Genomic DNA, 26,732 nt, shown 5'->3' with positions numbered 1-26,732 from the left:
GTACAGGTGCTGACAGAAAAAAACAAACAGCCCAGGGAACAAATCCACACACACAACAATAACCCCCATCCACAATCCACTATCAACAGGCAATGATCTGATATTAGTAAAGGTATAAGAAGATTAAGACTATTATAAGAAAGGAAAAATGAATACGAGATGATTAACTGAATAAAATGATTTTCAGGGGGTAGAGGGATGAGGAATAATAAGAGTAGGGAATAGAGACAAGGCAAAGAGGGAAAGAAAGTAAAACTTATTTCATAAATAAAAGAGGGGAGAGAAGAAGGCAGAATGCAGTAAGAGAAGGGAAGCATATAATATTGGGTTTAAATAGAAAATTTAAAATATATGTGAGAGAGAGAGAAAAATATAGGTACCAAGTTGGAGAAAAAGATCCATCATAGCACTATCAACAACAAATGAATGAAATTAATATAGGTGGGATGGGAAAAAAAGGCAAAAAAGAAAGAAAGAAACGCTTATGGGATGTCTAGAGGGAAGAGAAGTGATTTTTGAGAGGATAGAGGGAGAAGGACTACTAGGAGTGAGGAATGAATACCACGCTAAGACTAGGAAAAATTAAAATTGGAAACAAACAAACAAAAGAAAGGCCAGGAAGAAGGCAAAATGGAGTAGTTGGGAGAACAATAAAATTTGAGATTTGAAATATCAAAATAGTGAAGATCTAGAGATAAATTTGAAGAAATGCAACAACCATTATATCCAAAAAATGAGCAAAGATTGATAAAGGTGGAGAGAGAATTGGGTATTTTAAGAAAGGGAAAATGAATGTAAGATGACCAATAACAAGAAAAATGGTTTTGGGAGGCTAGAAGGGGAAGAGAGATACTAAGAGCGCAGAAAGGAAACAAATCATAACAGGAGAAAATAAACTTTAAAATGAAAATGAGAAGAGGAAAGAAGAAGGTAAAAATGGAGTAAGAGAAGGGAGGAGCAAAATATGAGATTGAAATAAACTATAATATAAAAACTAGTGACTTAATAGACACAAATTTGAAGGATAAGAAATGAATGTTAAAAAGCTATGGAGGAGAGAAAATAATGCAAATCATGAAGAAGACCGCAGTGGAATTAATCTTGGTAGAATTTTGTGTTCAGTTCTGTATTCTCTTTCTGGATCTGCCCCGATGGTATCAGATGGTGTCCCAGTCTGCCCCTAGGCAGCCTGTTCAAGGCTACCAGTGATCCACAGTTCGTGGCTGTCTCCTTCAGTTGTTAATATAGTCACTCTGTAATCATCAGTCTGGCTTAGCACCACAGGGTGGGGGCAGAATAATACTTGTGGGCGGAGCTATTGCTTCCCCTCAGGCTGATGACACTTGGAAAGAAGTGCTCTGCCTGAGCAAGATGGCTCCTGCAGTATTGGGGATGACTAAGCACTGGGATCCTGACAGCTGTTCCCTCAGTTCTCTCCCTAAAGCCACCATCCCTAGTCTCTCCTCAAGAATCTCTAGTCCACTCTTCTCTCCCTCTGACAGAGCCCTGGGTAAGTGGTTACAAGTGAAACTGTGTACACTGGCCCTTTAAGAGGCTCTCTGTGTCTACAGCCATCTCTTCCTGGCAGGCAGAAACTCTGCTGCTTTTCACAGCTGGATGTTATCTAGGTTCCTTTCTACTTCTGGTACTATAGGTTGGGGATCCCACTTGAGGTTTAGACCCCATACTTCTCAGGGGGAGCCCCTCAGCCACTGAAATTTCCATCTGGCATTTCAGCTTCTGCTCATGGGAACCCAGACAGTCTTCTCACTTTTCTTCTGCACCCTGTACCAGTCACATTGTGGTGAAGTGGTTTCTTCTGTCTGTCCAGGTTATAAGGCTTTTCTCCAGCTATTGTTCATTTGATTATTCCAGATGATTTCTCTACAATTTAGTTGTAATTCCTGATTGGTCTTGGGAGGATGTTAGTGTAGCTTCCACTTTTTCCTTCACCATCTTCTAAAGCATCCCACTCAATTTTTTGTATAGGACTGCCTAGCCTGATGTCCTTCTCCTTGTTTAACATTGTGCAAGGCTTCCCATTTCACACAGAGCAGAGAGTAAACTCTTTCCTTATCATGACATTTGTATAATTTATTATTCTTAATTATGAGCAAGAAAAACTTACTCTGATGACTTTGTGTGGATGCCTAAGCAATGGACAAGAGCTGAGGGTGCTGTCAGCAGGAACAGGAAGAGAGGGCCCCCCATTGGCCCCTAGTGGCCCTGGGCACAGCCTTTCGTACTGGCTACAGCTGCTTCTCACAGGGGCTGTCCTGAATCTCATGTCACCATTATCTCGTCTTCCCATCATCTCAGTCTGTATCGGGTGCTAGAGATTCAAAGTTGCAAGTAAGACCATCCACTTGACCAAGCCCAGCTCACTTCCCTAGGGGAAGAGAAGACAGGAGTTCTCTGCTTTTTGCTTCTTTACCAGATGGAGAATACCTACCTTCCCCCAAGACAGCACTGAAAATTACCCAAGTTAGGAAGTAGGTTTGTTTCCTGGTAGCCAAAATCAGTGACAGGCATCCCTGCAACAGTCGTACCCTGTTAACAAACTGTGGTATCAGTGGTACCAAAATTTTTGTAAGCAGACCGGAAGGATATGCATGCATGCACACACATGTGTGCACATGTGCACACACATACACTCCTTTAACTAAAAAAGATTTCAGGAAACACTACTCCTCCATGGAAATGTGATAAGCTGATCTTTTCTAGTCTCATTTTAAAAACTGCAGGTCATGAGTCATTCAATTGATTTCCATTTGGAAGCCTTGCCCTGCAGTAGTCTCTGTGCGGCACATTCCCAGCACTTCCAGTGAGTGGGTCTAATGCATGAAATGCTTATTTATAGATATTTTGATACTAGGCAATTTTTTTCAATTCTGGCCTTTCTATCAATGTTTGCCAAGTAGATCCTTGAAGAATGGCACTTGTTATCTTGACAATAAAGTAGGCAAAAGAAGGAGGAGGAGAAGGAGGAAGAGGAGGAAATATGAAACTGTTGTGTAATGAAAAACAACTTTGTAATTTCCAAATAGTATACCCAATTGTATCACTAGAAAGTACCTAATATAATAGTTCAATGTGTTTGCTTATATAGCTTTCCAGGAAATTTTAAATCAATAATAGTTACAAGAAAGCAACAGGTATTTTTTAACAGGCACATTTCTTCCAAACAATAATGAACTTGCCCTGGGTGTGCTGAAGGACACACAGGTGAGCTGGGCTGGGATCCTAGTCTCAAGTAGATGAAAGTCTAGTAGAGAAAAAAGATAGGGGGTAGAAAATAGTTGAACTAGGTACAAGTTAACAAAGGATCCTGAGAAAGGAATACAGAAGTACATAATAATTCATAGCATGTGGTTGGTGCCCAGTTCTTGATGAGCAGATTCTGTGGAATAATAGACCTCAGAGAGTGAAGAGGGATTTTCCCATCACTTGGGGCCCACCCTGGTGCAGCTGGTGAGGCCATGGGCATGGGCACAGGCTTGCAGGCTACAGGGCACTGCTGCAGCGAGGATTCCCATGTTGATTCTTCTGTCCCCAGCATTGTGCCATGTTTGGCACAAAATAGGTGCCCCATACATATGTGGTGAATGAACTACCCTAGCTTTGACAGTGGTGCTCCTGAGGGCTGGGGTGAACCAACACACTGGAAGAAGGACCCGTCACAGCCCTCCATGGTGCATGAGAGGGTGTCGGAGATCTGAGGGCAGTGGTGCCAGGCCCAGTAGCCAGAATGGGCTCAAGTTCACAAACGTGGCTTGTGGCAGTGCTTTCTCAGCCCCCAGTCCACAGTCACAGGTTTTGTCTGTGGCTCCTTAAAGTGTTATTGAGTGCTTGTTATGCAAAGGTCTGGCTGCCCTAAAGAGCAGCCAGGCTTGTAAACAAGTCAAGGATTGGGGTTGGGGCATTCACAGAAATAGCTATGACCAGTAGGCCAGAATGGATAAGTGAGGGAGTGAGGCATAGGCAGAGGAAGTGGAAGCCAGTGGCCTCTGGCTACAGCCCAACAGGAAACTTGACTTTAGTAGCAGTGAACCAGGTATGTTATGGTCTGTATGTTATAGATCTCTCGTGTATTCTAACCCTGCTTCTTCCTAAGCAAAATTCACCTAGTACTGTTAATTAGTACCATAGTACACATTGGAGTACTTTTGTGTACTCTCGAGGTTCTGTGAAGACCAGAATCTGCTCTCTAGGAATAATCACCATGGAAATAATGTTCAAAAGGAATAGCATTATGCCATGTGCTCTTTCAAAATGAAACTATTTTTGTGTTCTGGCAGATGGCCCATAGTAACTATTCTAATCTGATTATAGGCGGTTGAAGATGAAGTTCTGCCTGAAGGATGCTTTCACCAGTCTTTTACTACACGAGGAGTCAGACTTTGGAGAAAAGGCTTATATTTATTCTGTGTTGATGGGCTGTGCAAATTCTAGAATGGAGAGAAGGGTGACAACATAGCTGACAGGTAGTTTGGACTGGAAGCAGCTCCGGAGCTGAGGTTGCCTACAGAGTGAAGAGCAAGGTGAAAGTGGAGGATGCTCAAGGCTCCTGCAAAGAGTCTCTGTCCAGGGTGCTGATCGGAACAAGGAACAGCCAACAACTCATTCTCATAGCTGTGGTCATTGCCCTTTGGTGGCCCAGTTGACCATGTCACAATAAGTCTGTGCCTATTTTTTAATTCAGTACAGTAATATTATCATTTATTTAATGCCCACCCTTGATACGTATCACACACATTTAGCCCTCACAACCCCCCTACAAGCTGCTGTTTTCAGCTGTATTAAGATGCAGAGAGCAAACAGGATGTGAACAGGCAGTAACTACATAGCTGGGGCTGACTGAACCGGGATCCAGAGGAGAGGATGCCACACTCCCTTCACTTATTCCAAGGGACCTGCTTTATATTCATGTTGGTCACATAACATTCTGAGGGACCTCACAATGGGCAGAAACTTCTCTCTCCAAGCAGTGACTCAGGAGACTGTGTCTTCTAGGTGCATGCTCCTGATAATTGGATAATTATCCAACTGGATAATTCAGAAACATCTCAGGAAACTGGAAAAACCTTAAAATTTGCTCTATGTGTATTAAAATTGATGACACTTTTCTCAAATTTTGAATTGTTTTTTATTAAACAAGCTCAGCATTCCTTCAGAATGCCCTTCCTATTGAGCTCAGGACGGGAGTGTCTTCTTGAGTCACCAGTTCAGGCCACCAGTGAATCTTGTATCTGCTCTTCCTTGAAGGAGCCAGAAGCAGCAATGTGTTCTTTCTGTGGACTCAGCTTAAGAGGCACCATCATTTCAGTAAGAACAGCCAGTTTGTCAAGTCTCCAGGCCTGCAGTCCAGTGATCACCTCAAGTCTCTTAAGTTCTAAATTTAAACTGACAAGTCACTTTGTAGACCTTTTTAATGAGTGTGTACCTTTAGATTTTCATTAAAATGATCTAAATCTTTGCACTTTGCTTCAGCTTTTAAAAAATGTTCTAGAGGAAAATAGTGGCTTTAAAATGTTGACTTTTTAAATTGAATTTATTGGGGTGACATTGGTTAGCAATACCATACAGGTTTCAATTGTACAGATCAATAAAACATCATCTGCACACTGCATCATGCACCTATTGCCCCAAGCAAAGCCCCTTTCCGTCCCTGTTTTCCTTCCCTTTGCCCCACTCTACCTACCCCCTCTTCCCGATATCTGGCCATCACCACACTATTGTCCACATCTGTATGTTATGATTACATGGTTTCTGGTGAATCCCTTCACCTCCTTTCATCCAGCGCCCCTTCCCCCTCCCCTCTGACAGCTGTCAGTCTGTTCCATATATCCATGCTTTTGTTTCTATTTTGTTCATCAGTTTATTTTGGTCATTAGTGTTGACTTTTAATATTGTGATGAAAGTTGTGACAAGATGCAGTCCTCTGCCCACCTTTCTTGTCCCCAGTCCCACTCCTCAGAGGAAGTATATTTCAGATCATTCTGCCATTCCTTTTGTTGTCTAATAATGTGCTCTGCTCCTGCTTCTTTTTGGAACATCATCACAGTAGTGGGGAGCTCACTTCTCTCAGCATGTGCTCCCACATTTCCCTTTCCCAGACACCCAAAAATGTTGGTAAATAAGGAGTGACTAGTAACATTACTATGTTGCATGTGATTTACTGATGATCCCATAGTGGACAATGATAATTTCTTTTTGAATGCAACTTTTTTTCTCAGTTTTCCTCCTGAGTCAGTGGTTGCCACATGGGGCATTGCCAGTTTCACTCTGATGTCCATCCCTTTGCCACTTGACTCACTCTGTTCCCCTGCCCTGAGGGGCAGCCTGTAGGAACTGCTTCTGGGGAAGGGCTCTTTGTTCTTAGACAAACAAGGAAGGAGCCACCTCCCCTATCACTTGGAGAAAAGAATTCCAGGAACCTGCGGAGCACTTATTAAACAAATATCCAAACACAACAGGGCCATCTGTTGCATTTTCTCACTGGGTCTGCCTTGCACCACTTTCTGTTCTTCTGCTCAGTCTGAGATGATGCATCTCTGGGCCTGAGCACTCTTGTTTCCTTGGGGGTTTTCTTTTGATACCCCTGTCCAGGATCCCCTATTTTATTCATTTACATGTCATTTGCAGAAGCATATTTTTTTGAGATTTGGGAAATATATACATTTGAGATATATGGATATATATGTTTGAGTGTTTGGAATGAATTTATTCTGTAATCACACTTGATTTTATAGTTTAGCAAAATGTAGACTTCTAGATGAAATCATTATGTTTTGGAATTTACCATTGCTTTCCTGACTTTGAATATTTGTTACCACTGTTCAGAAATGTGTTGTAAGTGACTCCTTTCATCTGTTGTAAGTGATTCCTTTCATTTGTTGTAAGTGATCTCTTTTACCTCTCTGGAGCTTCTCTTTATTCCTGGGGCACTGCAACTACATGATGCTGTGGCAAGTTGTATTTTCTGGGCCCTTGGTGGGCCTTCTATTCTGGACACATGTTTGTCAGTGCTAAGAATTTTCTTGTTTTGTTTCTTTGATAATTTTCTCCTCTTGTTTTCTTCGCTCTTCCACTCCTGCATTTCTATTAGAATTTAGAACACCTGCATTGACACACTGATTATCCTATCTTTGTTAATTTTTCTTTTTTTGGGGGAGTTCTAGTTTGGGGTTCTGATGAGAGGTTTCTTAGATTTTTATCCTTAAAGCCTTCTTTGCTTTTTGTATTTTGTCATTATTATTTTTTATTTCTTCAAACTCTTATTTACTCTCTGACTGTTCTTTCTATAGCACCATATTCTTGCTTCATAGACATTCTTCTATTTATGAGGAAATTACTTAGAATTTTTAAAGTGTTTTCTGTTCTTTAGCTGGTTTGTGGATTAAAAAACTGGTGCAGAAACACAATGGAATGCTACTCAGCAATAAAAAAGGATTGGACTATTAATACCTGCAATAGTATGGATGAATCCAGGATGCAATATGCATTGTATGTTAATATTAATAACTGATTTGGTATCAATAAAATAATAATATCACAATGGTATTATCTAGTTTCATCCAGTGAAAGAAGTCAAAGAAGCCAGATTTGAAAGGCCATATTCATATGATTGTATTTATATACCATTTTGGAAAAGGCCAGCCACAGGAATGGAGAGTAGATCAATATTTGTTGGTGGTTGGATGAGGGGCTAATTACAAAGGGCTGATGTGAGAGTAGTTTTCGGGGTGGAACAACTGTTTTGTGTATTGATGATTATTCTATGCATTTGTCAAAACTCATAGACCTCTACCCCCAACAGAGTGAATTTTATTTTATGTAAAAGAAAATACAGAACTTCCAGCCAAGATGGAGGTGTAGGTAGATACACTTTGCCTCCTCATACAACCAAAAAGACAGCAACAAATTTAAAAACAAAATAAATAAATGAAGCTGCTAGAAAATTGAACTGTATGGAAGTCCAACAATGAAGTAGTTAAAGAAGAAACATTCATTCAGACTGATCGGAACTGCAGAGACAGGCAGCTGGGTCAGAGAGGACATGTGGCAAGACAGCAGCTGGCAGACCATACAGTCCCACATTTGCATGTGGGTGAACTGGGAGGAACTACTGGGGAGGGAACAGACCTCCCAACCCAGGGTTCCAGTGTGGGGGAAAAAAAGCCTCAAAACCTTTGGCTGTAAAAACCTGTGGGGGTTGTAGTGGTGGGAGAAACTTCCAGCCTCATAGGTAAATTTGTTGGAGGGACTCACAGGGTTCTAGAATGCACGCAAACCCACCCACCTGAAAATCAGCACCAGAAGGGCCCAATTTACTTGTGGGTAATAGGGGAAGTGACTGACAGCCCGAGAGAGCCAGTAAGGGGTTGTTTCCTCTCAGACCCCTCCCCCACATACAGCACCACAAGGCAGCGATGTGGGATGCCTTGCCCTGGTGAATACCTAGGGCTCTGTCCCTTGCAAGGTAACAGATGCATGGAGGCAAATAAATGCTCATCTAGCTTTCAAGCTTTTGGTGAGAGAATTTGCATAACTTCCCAGTATTCTTTTATTATTTTCACACCAATTAGTGGACATGTGGTAGAGGGCATGGGCTACCACTTTCCTCCACTTTTGCATGACAGGGTCTCAGGCTGTGCTTGGGCCTCTTTGGGCCACCACCATGGCCACCACTGTCAGGACCCTGTGCTCAGTCTGTCTGCCTGGTGAGGAAGATCTGCCCACTGCTAGGGAGAGTATTCCCTCTGATTTACTCCTGTTGACACCAGAAAGTACTCCCACCAATAACTGTGTCGTTTGGACTTTTTGTTGGTACCTCTCCTGAAAGCTGTTCTCACACATTAGTTAGAAAGAACCCCTAACAGTACACCTGGAGGAGAGTTCTCTGGTTGGAGGAGGGTAGTCAGTGTGTGTGAACATGCTGGTTCCAGAAGGTCGGGTGGAGGACAGTCTCGGCTGCATACTTGGACAGCTACTGCTTCAGGGGAGTGGCCCCCAGGGACAATCAAACAGAACTCTCCAGGAGACTGTCAGGACAACACATTATGGAGGACATTTGAGTCATTGGTCCCGTGCCCATACCTAAAACATGGACACATATCATACATAGAAGGATGTGATTGTGAGTCATTAAATAAAATCCACTAGCTAGCTTTTTGGCTGTTTTGCTTAAAAGATACGAACAACAATTAAAATAAATAAATTTTAAAAAAGAAGCATAAGATGGTATTTTTTGAGAGTCTGATTAAAATGGGTGTTCGACTATCTTATGTTATTTTCAGTAAATTTCTAAACTGATTTTAAATATTTAAAACATACTCATTGAAATTTTTACATATTCAGGTTTGTGCTTTCTTGGAATGTTTGATTTTTGTTGCTTACAGAAGTTGTGTATTTTAGTATTTAGGATGTGCGAATCCTATTGCCTATCTCAGAAGTGCTAGCAAACCAATTTTTCACTCTGGGATTATAGGTTGAGTTTTATTCAAATACATATCAACACATTGCTTTTTAAGAAAGCATTCTTGAATTTTGTTGGGAATGTATTTTTTTTTCAAGTTTTGGTGAAATGTTGAAGGATTCCTACAAGTTAACTATAGCAAGTTTATCTGAGGTGATTTGAAAAACCAGTAATTGTCCCCAGCATATATAATTTATTTTTATTGCATATTTCCAGGCCAAGTAGGTTCCTAACTAAGTAATGTATTTTTCCCCTTCTGTATTTATCATTATTTCTTTATCTCTTCCTTAAAGATAAAGACATTCCAAGCATGGTGATCCAAAATACCCTTTTCACTACATGGTGTTAACAACTAATGAAAATACAGAGACTCTTCTCAAAAGGCCTGGGACCATGAAAACATATGCCTTTCCACTTAGTTGGAGGTTTTGTCAGTCACCTATGACTTTATGTACCTGCTTTCTGGTTGTTACAGACTTCTGTGTTTGGACTGTAGCATAGTGCTAAATATTTAGCTTCATCTTTCTAGGTACCTAGTTCATTTGACAGAATAAAAGTTTCGTGCTTCTGATGGAAGATAAAAGAAATTCATCTTCCAAAAATTTTTTTTGAAAGATCCAATTTAGAGTGACTTGGGCAGGCTTTTGAGCTGGAAGTGGTTCTGACTTTATCACTGATGGTATTCGAAGGATTTCTTTCTTACTTTCAGATAGCAGACAGTCCTGCAGATAAACGGGAGTCCTGTGCCACCTCATCCCCTCCCAGGGTCTCATGCACACAGAAAAGGGTCAGGAAGGTGCAGTTCAAAGTAAACCCACTTTGAAAAGTGAGGGTAAGCTACCCCTCAGCTTTCACTAAGCCAGGAACTCATCTTCCCCAGGAAGCAAATCTTTCCCCCACCTGTTCTAGTAGGTTTGCAGATCTTCTCCCCCATCCACGTTATAGAAGCTGACTGGGCCATGGGACTAGTGGTAGGAATGGCAGGCAGGGGTGGATTTGTTGGGAATGTTTACATAAAGCATTTGTAGTTATAAATGAGAAAGGCAATATATTAATGAAATGTTACAGTATTATATTAACACTTGGGCAGGTGAATGAGTAAGAGGAGAGGCTCTTAATCTAAGAGTGGTTCTTCCATTGCCTTCAGGGGCCAGACAGGTGGCACAGACTGTAAACAGCCAGGTATGAGTTAAGAGGCCAGATAGCCACTGGAGAAGGAGAATGCTCATGCTTTGCAAACATGCATGTGAATCCAGCTTTTGAAAAGTGCTGCCCTCTCTTCCAATGAGACTATAACAAAACCTTGTCTGATTCAGTCCTCAAGATGTCAGTTGAAATGCCTATTCTGAAATATGTTTCCTTTTCTGTAAGTAAAAAAAAAATTGCTCTTATCTTGATTTGAAGTCCTTATCTTTTTAGTCTCCTGTTAGTAAATAGCAGTGCATAAAATGTTATTGCGAGAGCAAGGATCTTATCTGGTATTCTGTAGAAAGAATATTAGTCATCAATATATCAGCTTTTCCCACCTGTCTCATGAATTTATTCAGAGAATTTGTTACCAACTCTGGAGGATCAAAGTCAGTGTCCTAGTTTCCTTTTGAACCTGCCAAATTTTAAACTACATGCTGACATTTTCTTTGTTGTCCAGAACAGATAACTCTCAGTTTTTTGGGAAAGCACATAGGGTTTGCAAAGATAAATGAAATCCATGGATAATCCCCATGCCTCATTTTAGCTATTATTTTGCCCTACTTCCTCAGGCTTTTTAGAGCAAGCAGTGCCAGACAGACTTGAGTTTCATACTGGCTTCTTTTCATTAGCATTTCCCCACTAAAAAGATCATAAGAAAGGGGGTAGCTAGCTGGGAAAGCATCACCTACAAATTTAATGTCCTGCCAGCTTTGAATGATGCCAACATGGGTGTACCTGAGTATTAGGGAGCCAGCTGGAGCCTATGTAAAACTGTCTACATAAGCACACACATGTGTGTGCATCCATAAATTACCAGAAGGGGTAAAGATCTCATTTTCCACAGCCCTTCAGTTGGAATTATTGTCTCCTTCTTCCTGTGGTACTCAATACTTCTATTAACAGCATATTTTATTCCACCCTGCCTTGTTTTTGTTATCAGAGTTACTAGCTTTAACAGTATATCCCTTTCCTCTCAGGAGATTTTAATTTCTCCAAGGGGTAGGACCTTTTATTTCCCATTGTTCTTTTTACTGTGCTTTTAAAATCAGTTGATGCTTAGTAAATTGAATCTATTTCAGAGCCGTGTTGAGTTCTGTCACCATATCACCTTGTTTCTCTTACCTTCCTAATTCAGGAGGCTTGTTCTGGGGAGGCTGCAGTGTGTGAAGGGTGATGAGCACCAGACAGGGCCATGAAGAGCCTAGCCCCACCCTGCTTTGACAGGTCTAGCAGTGGGACTTTGAGTTACAAAGCCTCTGTAAGCTGTAGTTTCACATATAAAAGAAAAGGTTGAACTAATTAATATCTCACCTCCTTTCTACCTATAACACTCAGTGATTCTGTGATTAACATATGTTCAGCAAGACATCACCCAGAGAGCTAAATGAGGAAAGTTCAATTATGCCACCATATTAATTCATTTAAACAATATCTATTGAGCACCTGCAATGTATTGAATACTCTTGTCACTGGGGATCTGTGGTAACCAGGGCTGATATGGTCCATATCTTCCTGGAGCTGATTTTCCGGAGGGAGACAAACTGGGAAAGGCTGTGCAGGAGACAAGTGGCTGTGACTGGGGAGAAAGGATGGCCATTGTTGAGGTCCAAAACAGATGTTGAAAAGGGACAATCCCGAACGAGCCCCAGATAAAGTTAGGCTGACCAGGAACTAAAGTTAGGCTGACCAGGAACAGGGAAATTTTTACTTCCTACAAGGGCTAACTGCCAACTACACAAAGAGCCTTTTGAATTTCCCTAATAAGCCAATGGCAACCAGCTGTTTAGAGCTAGCCAATAGCTAACAGCCACATCTGCTTCTGTTCAAAGCTTGCTTGCATACCCCTATATAAGGACATAGCTGTAAGCGCCGGGGCGCAGTTCTCATCTGCAGCTCTCCTGAGCATAGTGTCCTCGGACACTCAGAGAGCTCGCCCCTGCACAGGTAAAACTTGGCCAATAAAGTAACATCTTGAAAATTCTGAAAGTCTCCGAACCTCTGTTTCTTGTGACGGTGGATGCAATAGCCATCAGGGAAGCCTGCCTGATGAGGGCACATTAAAGCTGAAGCCTGAAGCGTAAGAAGAGTCCAGCCCTATGAAGAGCCAGGTCAGAGTGTGCAGAGCAGTGGTGACATAGGTGCGGAGCCAGCACGTAGCTCTGGGAGAGGCTGATGGGTGAGAGCAGAGGGGGAGGGAGAGAGGTTTCACAGCCATGCAGATCAAAGCAAAGAAGCCCTGGGAGGGTTCATGGTAGGGAAATGACCCTATCTGATTAATGTGTCCAGATATTACTCTGGCTATCATGTAAAGGCAGAATGGCTGTCTACAGAAGCAAGAGTGGAAGTCAGTAGACCTGGTAGGTGATTTGTATGTGGCTTACATGGGAGATGGTGGTGGCTATAGAGATGGATGAAAGTGGATGGGCTAGGAATAGACTTCAGAAGTTCATCTGATCACCCTTAATGGATCAAGTGTGAGTTAAAGGAGAAAGGATCCAGGAAGCTTTTGAAATTTCTGGCTCTGGTGATAAGGTAGATGATGGCACCCACACACCAGGTAGAGGGAACTTGGGAGAGCTGCGGCCTGGTGGTGTCCGGTGAGCAGTATGCAAGAGATTTTTTATCCCCTCGTAACTCCCTGGAACAAGTCCTTCAAATTCTAACATCTTGTTTTCTCTTGGAAAAACTTGAATTCTGGAAGTAGCTTGTTTTCAATGTTTGCCATTAAAAATAATTATTAAAAAAATCTCAGGTCTGGGATATGTAATATGAAAGAAGAATCACTAATAACCACAAATTGTATAAAATGACATATAACCTCACTAGAGGTAAAATAAAAAAACATCATAAAATAAAAAATGTTAACCCCATCAAGTAAAAATGACTAATTTAGTGGAAGCTCAAACCATGGCTTCAGAGCATGGACTGTGGGTTCAAATTCTAGCTCTTCCACCTATTAGAAGTTACAGAACTTTTTTTGCCTTAGTTCCCTCGTTGTTAAGATGGGACAGTAATAGTAGTTAGTCATCACATTGTTCTATGGATTAATGCAATAAAGCACTGGAAAACTTCCAGTAATGGTAAGTGCTATTCAGGTGTTGAAAAAATCTTCCTAGTGTTGATTAAACTTCATCCAATTAAAAAATACTTGTATGCCAGCTACTATTTAGGCTTGAGAACAGAGTGATGAGCAGAGGGAGAGGCTCTTGCATTCCTGGAGGAGATAGGAGGAAGGGAGGTGGATAATAAACAGGTCAGTAAGCACAAACATCAGCTAACCTTAGGTGGTGAGAAGTGTGCACTCAACAGGGTGACCATAAGTCTATTTGATACTCGATGACATGGCATTCTGTCTGGTTTAGCATTTTTGAACTCTCAGACATTTTCCAGTTTCATTAAAAAAAAACCTTGTTATAGTAGCTTTATTTATATTTGCCCAAACCTGGAAAGAACCCAAGTGCCCCTCACTTGGGGCCTGAATGAAGAATCTGTGGTATGTAGCATGGAGTCCTGTTTAGCCATAGACAGGAGCTGACTACTGATAGATGGAGTTCATATGCACTCTTCTAGGGCAGCAATTTTCAACATTTTTCTTTCTTTCTTTTTTTTGGGGTGGGGCTGGGTATGGTGAACTTTATTGATGGTGCATGACAAGGCAGGGCTCCCTAAGCCCCTCCCCTCCTCAGGGGGTCTAGGATGGAAACTGGAGTTCAGAAGATTCTCAGTGTGTTGGGGGATCGATTTGGGGCAAGGACTCCCCAGCAGCTGAGCATCTCTCTTCCTGTCACTGGGGCTGGTGATCCAGGGGGCTCTTACTCCTTGGTGGCCATGTGAACCACAAAGTCCAGCATCCTGTTGTATAGCCAAATTCATTGTCATATCAGGAAATGAGCTTGACAAAGTGGTCACTGAGGAAAATGCCAGCCCAAGCATCGAAGGTGGAGGAGTGGGTGTTGCTGTTAAAGTCGCAGGAGACAACCTGGTCCACGGTATAGCCCAGGATGCCCTTCAGGGGGCCCTCTGATGCCTGCTCCACTACATTCTTGACATCATCATATTTTACAGCTTTCTCCAGGTGTCAGGTCAGATCCACAACCAAAATATTGGGGGTGGGGATGCAAAAGGCCATGCCAGTGACCTCTCCATTCAGCTCAGGGATGACCTGGCCCTCAGCTTTGGTAGCACCAGTAGAAGCAGGGATGATGTTCTGAGCTGCTCCTCAGCCATCACACCATAGCTTTCCAGAGGGCCCATCCATGGTCTTAGGGTAGCAGTGATGATGGTATGGACTGTTGTCCTGAGTCCCTCCATGATGCCAAAGTTGTCATGGATGACCTTGGTGTTGGGGGAAAGCAGTTGGTGGTGCAGAAGGCATTGCTGGCAATCTTCATGGAACAGTTATACCTTTCATGTTTCACACCCATCACAAACATGGGGGCATTTGCAGAGGAGGAAGAGAGGATGACCCTCTTGGCTCCACTCTTCAAGTGAGCCCCAGTCTTCTTTATGGTAGTGAGGACACCAGTGGTCTCCACAACATGTTCAGCACCAGCATAGTCCCATTTGATGTTGGTGAGATCTTGCTCCTAGAAGATGGAGATGGACTTTCCATTGATGACAAGCTTCCTGTTCTTAGCCTTGACTGTGCCTTTGAACTTGCCATGAGTAGTATCATGCTGGAACATGTAGACCATATAGTTGAGGTCAATGAAAGGACCATTGATGGTGACAATGTTCACTTTGCCAGAGTAAAAAGCAACCCTGGTGACCAGGCTCCCAATATGGCCAAATCCATTCACTCTGATCTTCACTATCGTGTCTCAGAGTTGAGGCTGGCACTGCACAGGAAGATGCAGCTGTCTGTTGAACAAGAGGAGCAGAGAGCCAATTTTTGACCTTTTTCATCTCATGGAACACATAAAGTAATTACTCAAATTCTGTGGCACACTGAGAAATATATTTTTGCCAATGTGACAAAAAATAGGTGTAATTTTGATCATTCATACCAATGACTCTTGTTGTGTTGGCTCTTTTTATTTTATTTTTTTTATTTGACAACCTGAGGGAAAAAAGGTCAGTACCCCTGACTAAATGGTCAGGTGCTGCATATTTTAAAAGTTGCCACAGCACACTGGTTGAAAATCACTATGCTAGGGGAAAGAAGCTGGACACCAAAGCTGTAAACTGTACACTTACACTTAAATGATACTCTGGAAAAGGCCAAATTGTAGGCACAGCCATCAGATCTTTGGTTGTCAGGGGCCGGGGATTGGGAAAGGGTTGAGTACAGAAGGACCTGGGGAATTTCTGGCCTCATGGAACTGTTGTGTGTCTTGTTTGTGGTGGTAGTGATCACAAGACTGTATATGTTTGACTAAACTCATAAAACTGTACAGCAAAAAATGGTGAATTTTACCACATATAAATTATACATTAATAAAAAGTTGGAAAAAATTCAATTCAAGAAAAATATGTCCCCATTTGAATGGTGAATGACCTGGTCCTTCTAGTTTGGAAGAGTTTTGAGAGGAAGGAGATGGAGCAGGAAATAGGGGAGCAGAAAGATAAAATGAAGAGTGACACTTTTGTTCCTGAAGGCAGTATATTTTTATTCAATGGATGATTATGCAACATCCATCAGATGCCAGGCCCTGACAGATAGTCCAGGCAGAGGAGATGCACCTGTAAACAACAACAACAAAATACCCCTCAGGGAGCTTAGCGTTCTGTGTAAAACTGCAGATGTGCATACCTGTTTCAACAGTGAGTCTAGCTTTAGGAACATAGCTTAAGGAAATATGGAGTGCAATAAAGATATGCACTCAGCAATTCTCTGGCAGTAAGGGGACTGATGGGTAAATTATGGTAAAAGTGACCATTAAAATTATAAATTATCACATGTATTTATGTGGGGAGGTATCAATGACATGCAAACTGAGAACTTGGTATTATTGAAAGCCATCCCCTCATTGTAAAAAAACGTGAGAGATTACACATCAAAGTCTATTTCTTGGGGTGGGAGTAGGAGACTTTGATATTTTTACTTTTTTTAAACAGTGAGGATATATTTCTTTGATATTGTCAGTTTGAAAAAAATTGAAGAAGGAAACAAAACAAAATCAATATTAAGTACAAAAGGCAAGGAATTAATACCCTGTATTTTTGGTGTGAAATTTCATCCTGGAAGGAACGATTTGTTCTTTAAAGGAGAAAACAAATGCCTTTTGTTGGCAAATGTGAATGGGGCTTCTTTTGGAGAAACATACAACACTTTTTTTATTGGTGATATTTTAAATATTAAGTAGTGTAGTATTTTGCTTAAATGTCAGATTGATCTATCCTATGAAAAATTAAATTACCTTTTTTCCTGGCGCTCTGTAATGGGGAAATAGCAGTATGTCATTTGTGTCCATTCACTTCTTCACTCTTCAAAGTAAAATAGACTCTGCTACACCCCCAAACTTATCTCTGAACACAGCCCTGTTTTATATAATAGAACAGATGTGACATACCCATGTCTGTGCATGGATGAGGAAGGTAAAGCAAGACCCAGAGAGCCGTTACATTTTTACATCATTTGGTGTGCTTTCACAGAATTCAGCACCATAGATAGCCACAGTTCCCCCAGGAGATGTATATACCACCCCCCAACTACAAGTCAATTTTTACTCATATTCTGGTGAAGCTGAACTCATGAAGTTCATTTAGTCTGCAGTGCACTACATTTTAGGTTACCTATAATTGCACCTTTTGAGAATAAACTTACACAACATTATGAAATAGGACCAATAACCTGGCTATTCCTTAGTAATTACAATGGCAGAAAACAGGAATGATTGCCATGAAACTTTTTAAAATACGTGAATGCATTGACTTGTATGTAAATATTTGCAAGTAATTTAATATAAAATTATCCCATTAAATGTGGTGGAACATTATAGACCCCAAATATATGCTCAGAAAGAAAAAGCATCAACTAAAATTTGAAAGTTGGAATTTTGACTGTTTTTTTGCAATATACTTATTATTAAATGTTGGGCTCATATTCTATGCATTTTTCTGTATCCAAAGTTCTTCTAAAGGATAATTTGTTGCATGGTAGGAACTGCCATTGGAGCTTCTTGGATAAATAAATTTTATTAAGTTGGATGGGATTGCATTTTCATTAAAGGGCACAGGGATGGAATATTTATAAGGAAACCCCCAAATACTGAAGCATTACATAGTGGACCCAGCAGAAGGCTGTACAACAGTATTTTTCAATTTTTAAAACCTGTGCCCCCTTTCAGTAACATAAAAATCTATCCCCTAAACTGTCTTTAGGTTTTTTTATTTTCTAAATAAATTAAACAAATGTCATGACAAATGTAAATCAAACAAAGATGATCAGAATGTATTTTTCCATGTCATTTTCCCTGGACATTCTGGAGCTGTCCTGGGAGGAGAGGGTGCCTCACCAGTTATGCAGTCAGGAAGGGTGGCTTAATAATCTGCATCTGAGAAGACTGAAAATGAAGTGCAGCTTGTGCTGTATTGAAATGGCATCTACATGTCTTCATCCTGAGTGCCTACTATGTACAGCCTGCTGTCCCAGACACCATGTGGGAAACAGAAATATCTGACCTATTACCCTCCAGTCTAGTGAGCACATGGTTTAACAAGGAAATAAGACACATGTAGCTAAAATAAAAGTAGGACACATGTATCTGTAATGAAAAGAAACTTAACCATAATAAAATATGTGCATCACTATAATTAAAAAACAGTATGACAGTACCAAAGGAAAGATTTGGGGATTCTTGATATGAAGAGACAATATTTAGCTCCTTCTACACCAGGGCAGGTAGGGAGGAGAATATTTAGGAAAGTCTTCATGGAAGAGTTGGCCTTTGAGCTCAGAAGGTAGAGCTCCCTATTGGGTAGGGAGACATATTTTAAGTAGAAGAGTCAAGGGGATTAAGTCTGGAAACATATATGGACCCAGTGTTCATTGGACCTCGAATGTCAATCTGAGATTTTGGGTTTTCACCTGTCACTCAGCCTGGATCACTCACAGGCCTGTTAGTGGATGGCGTGAGGGTGGTGGACCTGTTGAGTTCCTCTTTATCTGAGAATGCCTTTCATGCTGTAGTGGACAGAACAGACATGGTAAAAGGAAATCGAAGTGCAAGATAGATGGAGAGATTGTGTCAGAGCATATAGATGCTATCAGTCTGTTTAATGGTTCAGAAATGTTTATGCATTCAACCAAAAAGTTCTAGATGAGATGGTGAAACCATCACCAGAGATTGTGAGCTGGGGAGAGCTAAAAACATGCATGACGGTTAAAGGTGGGCAAAGACAATTTTGTTTATTATCAAGGAGAGGGGGCAGTGCTCCAACTACATGCCAGTGAGCCTGATGTGGAGCACACACTGGATGTTAAAAAGCATTTGTGATTGGTGAATTATGAGTCCTGAAAAAAAAAACATTCTCTTCAGAGAATGGTGGGTGGTATGCAGCACATGTCACAGTAGCTCAGCCTTGTTTTCTTTTCCTTCTTCATTTTTATTTTCTCTCTTTCTATTTTGGATGATAGGTGATATAATTTTTTCAGTGAAATGTTTGAAAAAGTTTTTTTCCCAATTTATCAATTATTTTTGTATTTTAAATTTTTATTCTTATCCCCCCACACTTTCCCCTTTGACAATTATGAGCTTGTTCTCTAAATCTAAGGGAGGGTTAGCAACAGGGGAGTGGGAGGAGGAGAAGGGGGGAGAAGGCACAGAGAATAAGTAGCATAGATGGTAGGTAGAAAATAGATGGGGGGAGGGCAAGAATATAGGGGAAATATAGAATCTAAAGAACTTGAGACACATGGTCATAAACTAAAGGGTAGGGAATGGTGGGGGAGAGGGTGTGCAGGGTGGAGGGGAATGAAGGTGGGAAATAGAACAACTGTAATGGCATAATCAAAATATATTAAAAAAATTAAAAATAAAAGTAAATGTAAGGGTCTTTCTGTTTTGTTTGTTTATTTTCAGATTCCACATATGAAAAGATCATATGGTATTTGTCTTTCTCTGTCTGATTTATTTCACTTCACATAATACCGTCTAGGTCCATCCATGTTGTTGCAAATGGCAAGATTTCATTCTTTTTTTATTGTTGAAGAATATTCCATTGTTATCTATCTATCTATCTATATTATAAGAGAAACCTTGAATAGTAGCCAAGATATGGAAGCAACCTAGATGTCACCAATAGATGAATGAATAATACATATGTACGTAATATTCTACATCTTCAGTATTCATTCATCTATGAATGGACATCTAGGTTGCTTCCATATCTCAGCTGTTACTCAAAGTTGCTTTTCTTATGACATTTCTGTGGACAAGATGGGACATGTGGTTGCAGGGCTCGGTGGATGGAGGAGTGCCTGTGTGAACTTGCCCAAAGGATGCTGATAAGCGAATGAGGAGCATCATGGAGTTGATTCTCCCTGCCACCAGATGCAGCCACTTTTTCCCCTGTCCTTTGCTGCTGACTTTTGTATTAGCAACATGAATAATTATATGGAGAGTGAACTTACCTCTGTGAAGATAGTATGAAAACAGAATGGACTGCATATATTTCAAATGCAAAATGAATAAGATAGAACAATGGGCCTAGACCAGCAAAAGGAAGTTCAAGGAGTATATTTGTTATGGTCCTACCCATGGGTGCTAAAATCCCATTATGAATATCTAGGGTTGAGTCAGTGTACTTTAGGAATAACTCATGTAGTACTTGGCATTTTATTTGATGACAGGGAATTAACAGGGTGGTTTATATGTCCAGGTAGAGGTCACTCTCTTAGGTTGTGGGGTGTATGTAGTTTTGCTCATGACTTCTGAGAAGAATTCATTTGTTTCTTTCTCCCAGACTTGACAATTCCAACCAAAGAGGGCTTTTAGTTTCATGCTTCTAATTCTGCCCCCAGAGAGTTAGAGATGCCCCTTTCTGTAAATGGCCCATGTCTGTGGAATTGCTTACTATCCCTGACTTTCTGGGATATCTGTTTTCCAACCCAGGTTGCACAGTGATTTTTAAACCACTGCTTATTGATTTGCCTTTTTGTGTTTGTGCCTAAAGAACATGCGTATATTCAAGAAGATCATTTTTAAATTGAATAAGGAAAGAATCTGAATACAGAAAGGGGGTTCCTTGAGAATCTTCTCTGTGGTTGAGGAATCAAAGCTGGGATCAGAATAACAGCACCCTGGTTAGGCTTGATATTGGGGTCAGGCCTGGGCCTGGGGTACCACTGGCTTGCTGAAGTCAAGCCTGCAAGGAGACATAGAAGGAGAAGAAAATAAGGGCAGCAGGGATGAAGGGCCTCAGGAGGATGAGGGTCATGAGTGCAACATGGGAAGAACAGAAGAGCAGTGTGGCAGTAAAACATGTGCACATGTGTGCAGCTGTGTGTATGTGGACAAGGTTATGTGAACTTGGGAATAACCTAGATCAGGATGTTCATGTGTCTTGGGCAGAAAGGAAGAAGGGTCAAATAAAAATAAGTTGAATTTAAATTTACATTTCCTGTTTTGTGTGAGCTTTCTCTCCTTTTTTGATTTCTGACAAAAAACCTGTTTATAGGAAATGATCTCATTTATGTGAAAAGTACAGTCTTATGTTTATATGCAAAAGAAAAGAAATGAAAAGAGAGCTCTGTCAGCTGAGCATTGAGGGATGCCTGTGGCAGGTTGTCAAGTAAAAAGTTAAGTTGGGTGGGAGGAGGAGGGATGGAGAGGAGCATGGAGGTAGCTGCAAGGTATTGGTGACTTCTGTCCTTTGTATTTTTTGTTCATTTTATTATTTTGTTTCATAACATATCTATATATTATAACATATGTAGTCTTCATACATACTATTATATATGAATGTATAAAACAACATATTAAGCAATGATGAAGGGAGGACATGGGGTAACTTATTTTAGTAGAAACATCACAAGAGCCTCTCAGGTGAAGTGTGTGTGTGTGCATGTACACATGCGCACATGCCTGAGCTCACATGTTTGCAGAAATGAGGAGGAATGTGTGGAAGGCTATTGACTTTGAATCCCCATTTGGGAAGTTAGGAATGAGGCAGAACCTTGTTACTTTTAACTCTCTTATGCAGGACTGAGTAGAATGTGTTGATAGTGTGATTAAACAACGTTAGTGTTGAATCAAATGATTTACAGATGATCTCTGAATCCACTTTGATGGAAATTTAAGTACTGTGTTGGATATTAAACTCTGTAAGCACAGAAATAACATTGATCTTCATAACTCATTCAATCATTTGTTCAATCATATTAAGGGCCTGATGCATATGCTAAGTATTAACAATATTTCGTTCAGTGTCTTGCACATCTGAAGTTTCTTTTCAAAGTAAAACTATAGGATATTATGGAAGTTCATCATAGAACACCCTAGTCTATCCTATTGGATATGGAAGGCTTTCTGGAGAAAGTGGTTTTTTTTTTTTTTTTTTTACTGAAAGCTGAAGAATACAAAGGATTTACTTGGGTGAGGCTGGGGAAGAGTCAACATTTCATTTGGATGGAAGAGTCTGTGCAAAGGTCCTGTGGCATGGAGGGAGGAAGATGGTACTGTAAAGAATGATGACACTGTGGCTGTACCCTAGAGTGAGAAGGTGACTAGTGAGGAGGAGGCCAGAAATGGGTGTAGGATTGGATCATGCAGGCCCTGCAGGTTGGAATAGAATTCTCCAAGTTTTTATTTCAAAAAATGCCAAACCAATCAAAAGCTGCAGGCACAGTACAATAGATCATCTAGATCTTCAAGTTATTTTCGCTATAGCTGCTCACTCTCACACAAATATGTGCACACACACACATTTTTTCTTTTCTGAACCATTTGAGAGTAAGTTACAGATAACATGTCATGTTAAGCAGTATATCACATTCAAAAACATGTATCTTCCAAAACCAAAGATTATCTCTGAGATGATCTTAATGTTATTATACATCCAAGAATGTTAACACTGATAAAAAAAACCTTTACCTAATATGCAGTCCATATTTTAATCTCTAATTGTCCCAATAATGTACTTTGCTAACTTAAAAAAAAACCCAAGGTCCATTCGAGGATCATGCACTGCATTTAGGTATTTGTTGGCATCTTGGGCCAAGGTCAGGCCAGGTATTTTATAAAACACATATATGTTTTGAATTTGTCTCATTATTTCCTCATGATAAAATCCAGGTTGAATCTTTATACCAAGAATACCACTGGGAGTTATGAGCCACAGAGAACTACCAAACAGTGGAACACTGATGTCAGTTTCCATTATTGATGATGTTAAATTTGATCATTTAATAAAGGAGGCGGTCACCAGTTTTCCCCACTGTAAAAGTAACATTTTTCTTTTGTAAAAAATAAAGTAATCTGAGGTTGTGTAAATATTCTGTTCCTCAACATCCAGTGTTTTTAGTGGCTGTTGCTGTTCCCCACCCAAGATAATTAATTATGACTCTGGTCAAAATGGTGATTTTTGCAATGATATGATTTTTTTTCTGTATGAATTGGTAGTCTTCTGTGAAGAAGAGACTCTTGACTCCTCTATGGTTTTAAATCAGTATCAATATGGACTCATGGACTTTTTAAATTTGAATTTAGGATTTTATATGTTAACAATTCACGCCTAACATTAATCATTTTGAAGTTTCAAATTCCCCATATTTGGCCAGCAGGAGCCCCTATGGAAAGGGGCTCTCTTTTGTATCCTTAATCCAAAAGAAACTTATGGATTAAGTTAGTGAAATAATAGTATGAAAGTGATGAATAAATTTGTGTTGACCATGCCCTTTTCTCCTGAGAATCTCTATTTGTTGATCTAACATGATTTTATTTCTATTTCTCTCTAGGTCTCATGGATTAATTGGCTCTTTTTCAGCAGGCCCTTATCAGAGAAATCATCCTGCTATATAACCAGGTTTGGTTTTAAAACTGCCCTGAAAATGATTAAAAGCAGTATCTCAGTGTGACATAGTCAGGGAGCTACACACTGCGTGAGACTTTTCTGTTCATCCCCTAGCAGCTTGGAAGAAACCCCTTTCCGTCCAGGAGGACTGCCCGTCAAGAGTCCCCCACTGACAGTGGAAGATGAGTGCCCCCTTGGCTCCTAAGAAGTCATGTTACACTCAATTGCAGGACAACAGAAAGGGGGCAAAAAATAATAATGAGAGTCTCCTACCTCTGGGTGATACAAATGCCAATCAAATCATGGTGGAAGTCAGTCCTTCTCGTGATGAGTCTCAGACATGTGACCTGACAGATGGGTCTGGAAATGCAAATTCACATGCACCAGAAAATAGTACCCATCTCCATAAGGAATTTCACCAACTTCAGGGCATTGGGAAGGTTTTGCACACTGGCCCCAGCAGCCTGAGAGATTTTAAGTTCTCTTCAGCTCTTCGTGGGGAATTAAGTGAGGAGCACACCGTGCAGAGAGGCACAGCGCTCCTGCAGACCTCATGGAGTATCCAGGGGCCAGGTCTGGCAGGCTGGAGGAATGCTATGGGTGAGGCCAGTCCATATATTTTGACTCCAAGGGATACTGAAATTCTCCGGCACTCTCCCAAGGATAAATTGGCAAAGACCCTTGACAATGAGGAACTGAGAAGGCATGCTTTGGAAAGGGCGAGCAGCTCTGCTGTTGCAGTGGACACGCTCATGAAGGAGCGTGCTGGGAGCCTGACTTCACAGCCTCCACTGACTGCCCCACTGGACCCCCCTGAAGCCCTGGGTCATGTGCCCAAGGGTGGCGAGGGGCCACAGAAGACAGTGGCAGCCCACCTCCCAGAGACAGCTTTTCCTCCAGTGGACATCATCTCAGAGGGAAAGATTGTGTGTCATCCTAAACCATCTACCTCAGAAACCAAGGAGACCACCTGCCTAGCACTGCAGCTGGAGTGGGGCCATGCACCAGGAGTTAGTGATGAGAGTACCCCATGTTCTGCCCATCTACTGGGCGCTCTGGCTTCAACATCCAAGGAACCACACTTAGGTCAGGAAAAGCGAGAGCCCAGGCTGGAGCTGGAGTTTGTCCCACCCTGGGCCACACAGGAATTAAGGTCAGCCCAGGCCGAGTGTCTGAGATGTCCCACAGAAGACAGTGTGTTACTCCAAGAGATAAAGGAACCAGGTGGGGAAGCACAGCAAGAAGCTACCACCAGGACAGCCAGCAGTCTGCCCCAGGGTAGTGTCCACCCACTCGGTGGGGCAGGAGACAGGAGTGTGCAGGACACAAGTGCCGTCTACATGGGTGAGCAGGGTTCTCTTCAGAGCACCCCCAGACCTGGCCCTGCTTCCTTGAGAGCGGCTGCTAATCAGCTCCCTGGCAGAATTTCACCAAGCACAACTAGGAAACTGGGTGAAACTTCATCCAGCAGCATTTCACCAGGTGATGGTCATATAGTTTTTATTCCTAATGCCCCACCTGACAGCAGGCCCCCAGATGTCAGTGAGGAGAAGGGGGTGCTGAGCAGTGGGGGCAGGGACATGGCTACAGTTTTTACTTCAGATTCTTCTGTTAAAGAGAGCAAAGCTGAGGACCCCGAGCCCCTTAACCCTCAAAGCAGCAGCTCAGAAGCAGGGGAAAGCAAAGACGTCACTACATGTGTTGCTGAAAATAGGAACCTTCTAGAAAATTCAGTTAAGACCGAAAGTTCCCCAGCAAGAACAGATTGTCTTCTCCGTATTCCAACCCCTGTACAACCAGAGACAGCTCTGAATGTGACCCATGAGCCAGCACTACCCAGTACCAGTTTTCAAGACCTGAATATGTTGGGTGCAGGTGTGGGGTCACCCTTAGCTGCCCCACCTCCCACTGACAGCTTGTGGTTGTTGAACAGCTCCCCAAAAGTGCCTGATAAGAACACTTGCCCCAGTGCGATCCCCAAGTCTGTCTCCACACATTCTGAGGATTCATCTTCTGCACAGAAGGGACTGGAGAACCACCAGGTTGAAAAAACAGAAGAAAGGACAGAACCTAAGCCCATCACTTTGCCCAAACCCAAGCATGTGAGGCCCAAGATCATCACCTACATCAGAAGGAGTCCACAGGCCCTCGGCCAGGTGGACACTTCACTGGTCCCAGTGGGGCTTCCTTACACTCCACCTACGTGTAACACGCCTCTCCCCAAAGAGGAGAAGGTGGCAGGAGGTGACCTGAAGCCAGCTGCCAGCCTCTATGAAAAGTTCAGGCCAGACTTGCAGAAGCCACGGGTCTTCAGTCCTGGGCTGATGGTATCTGGGATCAAACCCCCAGGACACCACTTCAGTCAAATCAGTGAAAAGTTTTTGCATGAGGTAAGAGAATGTCAATCTGATGCTATCTATAAGTTGAACACCCTAAACTTTTTGATTAATTTATTTTCAATTAATTGTGATGTCATGTATTTTCAATTAATTGTGAAAACAGAATATCCTCCCTTGCTGATTTTGATGGATATACTTGTACAAAAATGAATGTTTTTAATGGAGGAGAATGTAGACAAATGGACATTTTCACTGGAAAAGATTGCTGGTCATAATGAGTTGGATCTACCATCTGAGGACACTCATTTAAATTCCATGTGATACAATACACATGAAATTGAGTAAGCATGCATTTAACTTGGTTTCCATGTTTAAGTAAGTGAGCATAATTCTTCTATCAGCCAGGTCAGTGGAAAAAGAAATCAGAAATAAATACATTGTTCAATTTAGTCAAACTTCATCCTTTGAGGAGTATATTTTCTTTATGGGAGAATCTCATATTTACACATCTGAAGAACATAGTGAGTAGCAATAATGTGTCAAGCTTGGGATCTTCAAGTCAAAATAATAATTACAACTAGCATTTAGTTGAGCACCTATTATTCCTTGGGCCCATGTAACATATTTAGTCTTTGTCAGTCTTCAACAATCCTTACTGTAATTCCCTGGAGGTTAGGACTGCAGTTTTTATTGTTGTACAGATGAAGAAACAGATGTGGAGAGACTTCAGTAACTCACCTATGGCCACAGAACAAGGATGGCCCTGAAAT

At 41.4% G+C, this 26,732-nt stretch overlaps 1 protein-coding gene and 1 pseudogene across 2 annotated transcripts in view; one reads left to right on the top strand and one right to left on the bottom strand.

The window, feature by feature from the left end:
* Positions 1-26,732, top strand: part of MTUS2 (microtubule associated scaffold protein 2) — a 620,738-nt gene that overhangs the window by 166,200 nt on the left and 427,806 nt on the right. For both annotated transcript variants that reach the window (XM_053672918.1, XM_053672919.1), the window contains exon 2: positions 23,568-26,013. In XM_053672918.1, the coding sequence (XP_053528893.1) occupies positions 23,806-26,013 (2,208 nt within the window). In that variant the 5' untranslated portion in view covers positions 23,568-23,805. The remainder of the gene's footprint in view (positions 1-23,567; positions 26,014-26,732) is intronic.
* LOC119064966 (glyceraldehyde-3-phosphate dehydrogenase-like) lies at positions 14,482-15,477 on the bottom strand (annotated as a pseudogene).

The sequence above is a fragment of the Artibeus jamaicensis genome, unplaced genomic scaffold (genome assembly GCF_021234435.1).
Source record: "Artibeus jamaicensis isolate MK-2021 breed Jamaican fruit bat unplaced genomic scaffold, CSHL_Jam_final contig_793, whole genome shotgun sequence".
Classification (NCBI taxonomy): domain Eukaryota; kingdom Metazoa; phylum Chordata; class Mammalia; order Chiroptera; family Phyllostomidae; genus Artibeus; species Artibeus jamaicensis.
The sequence above is the reverse complement of the archived record's forward strand: the minus strand, read 5'-3'. Positions and strand labels throughout refer to the sequence as shown.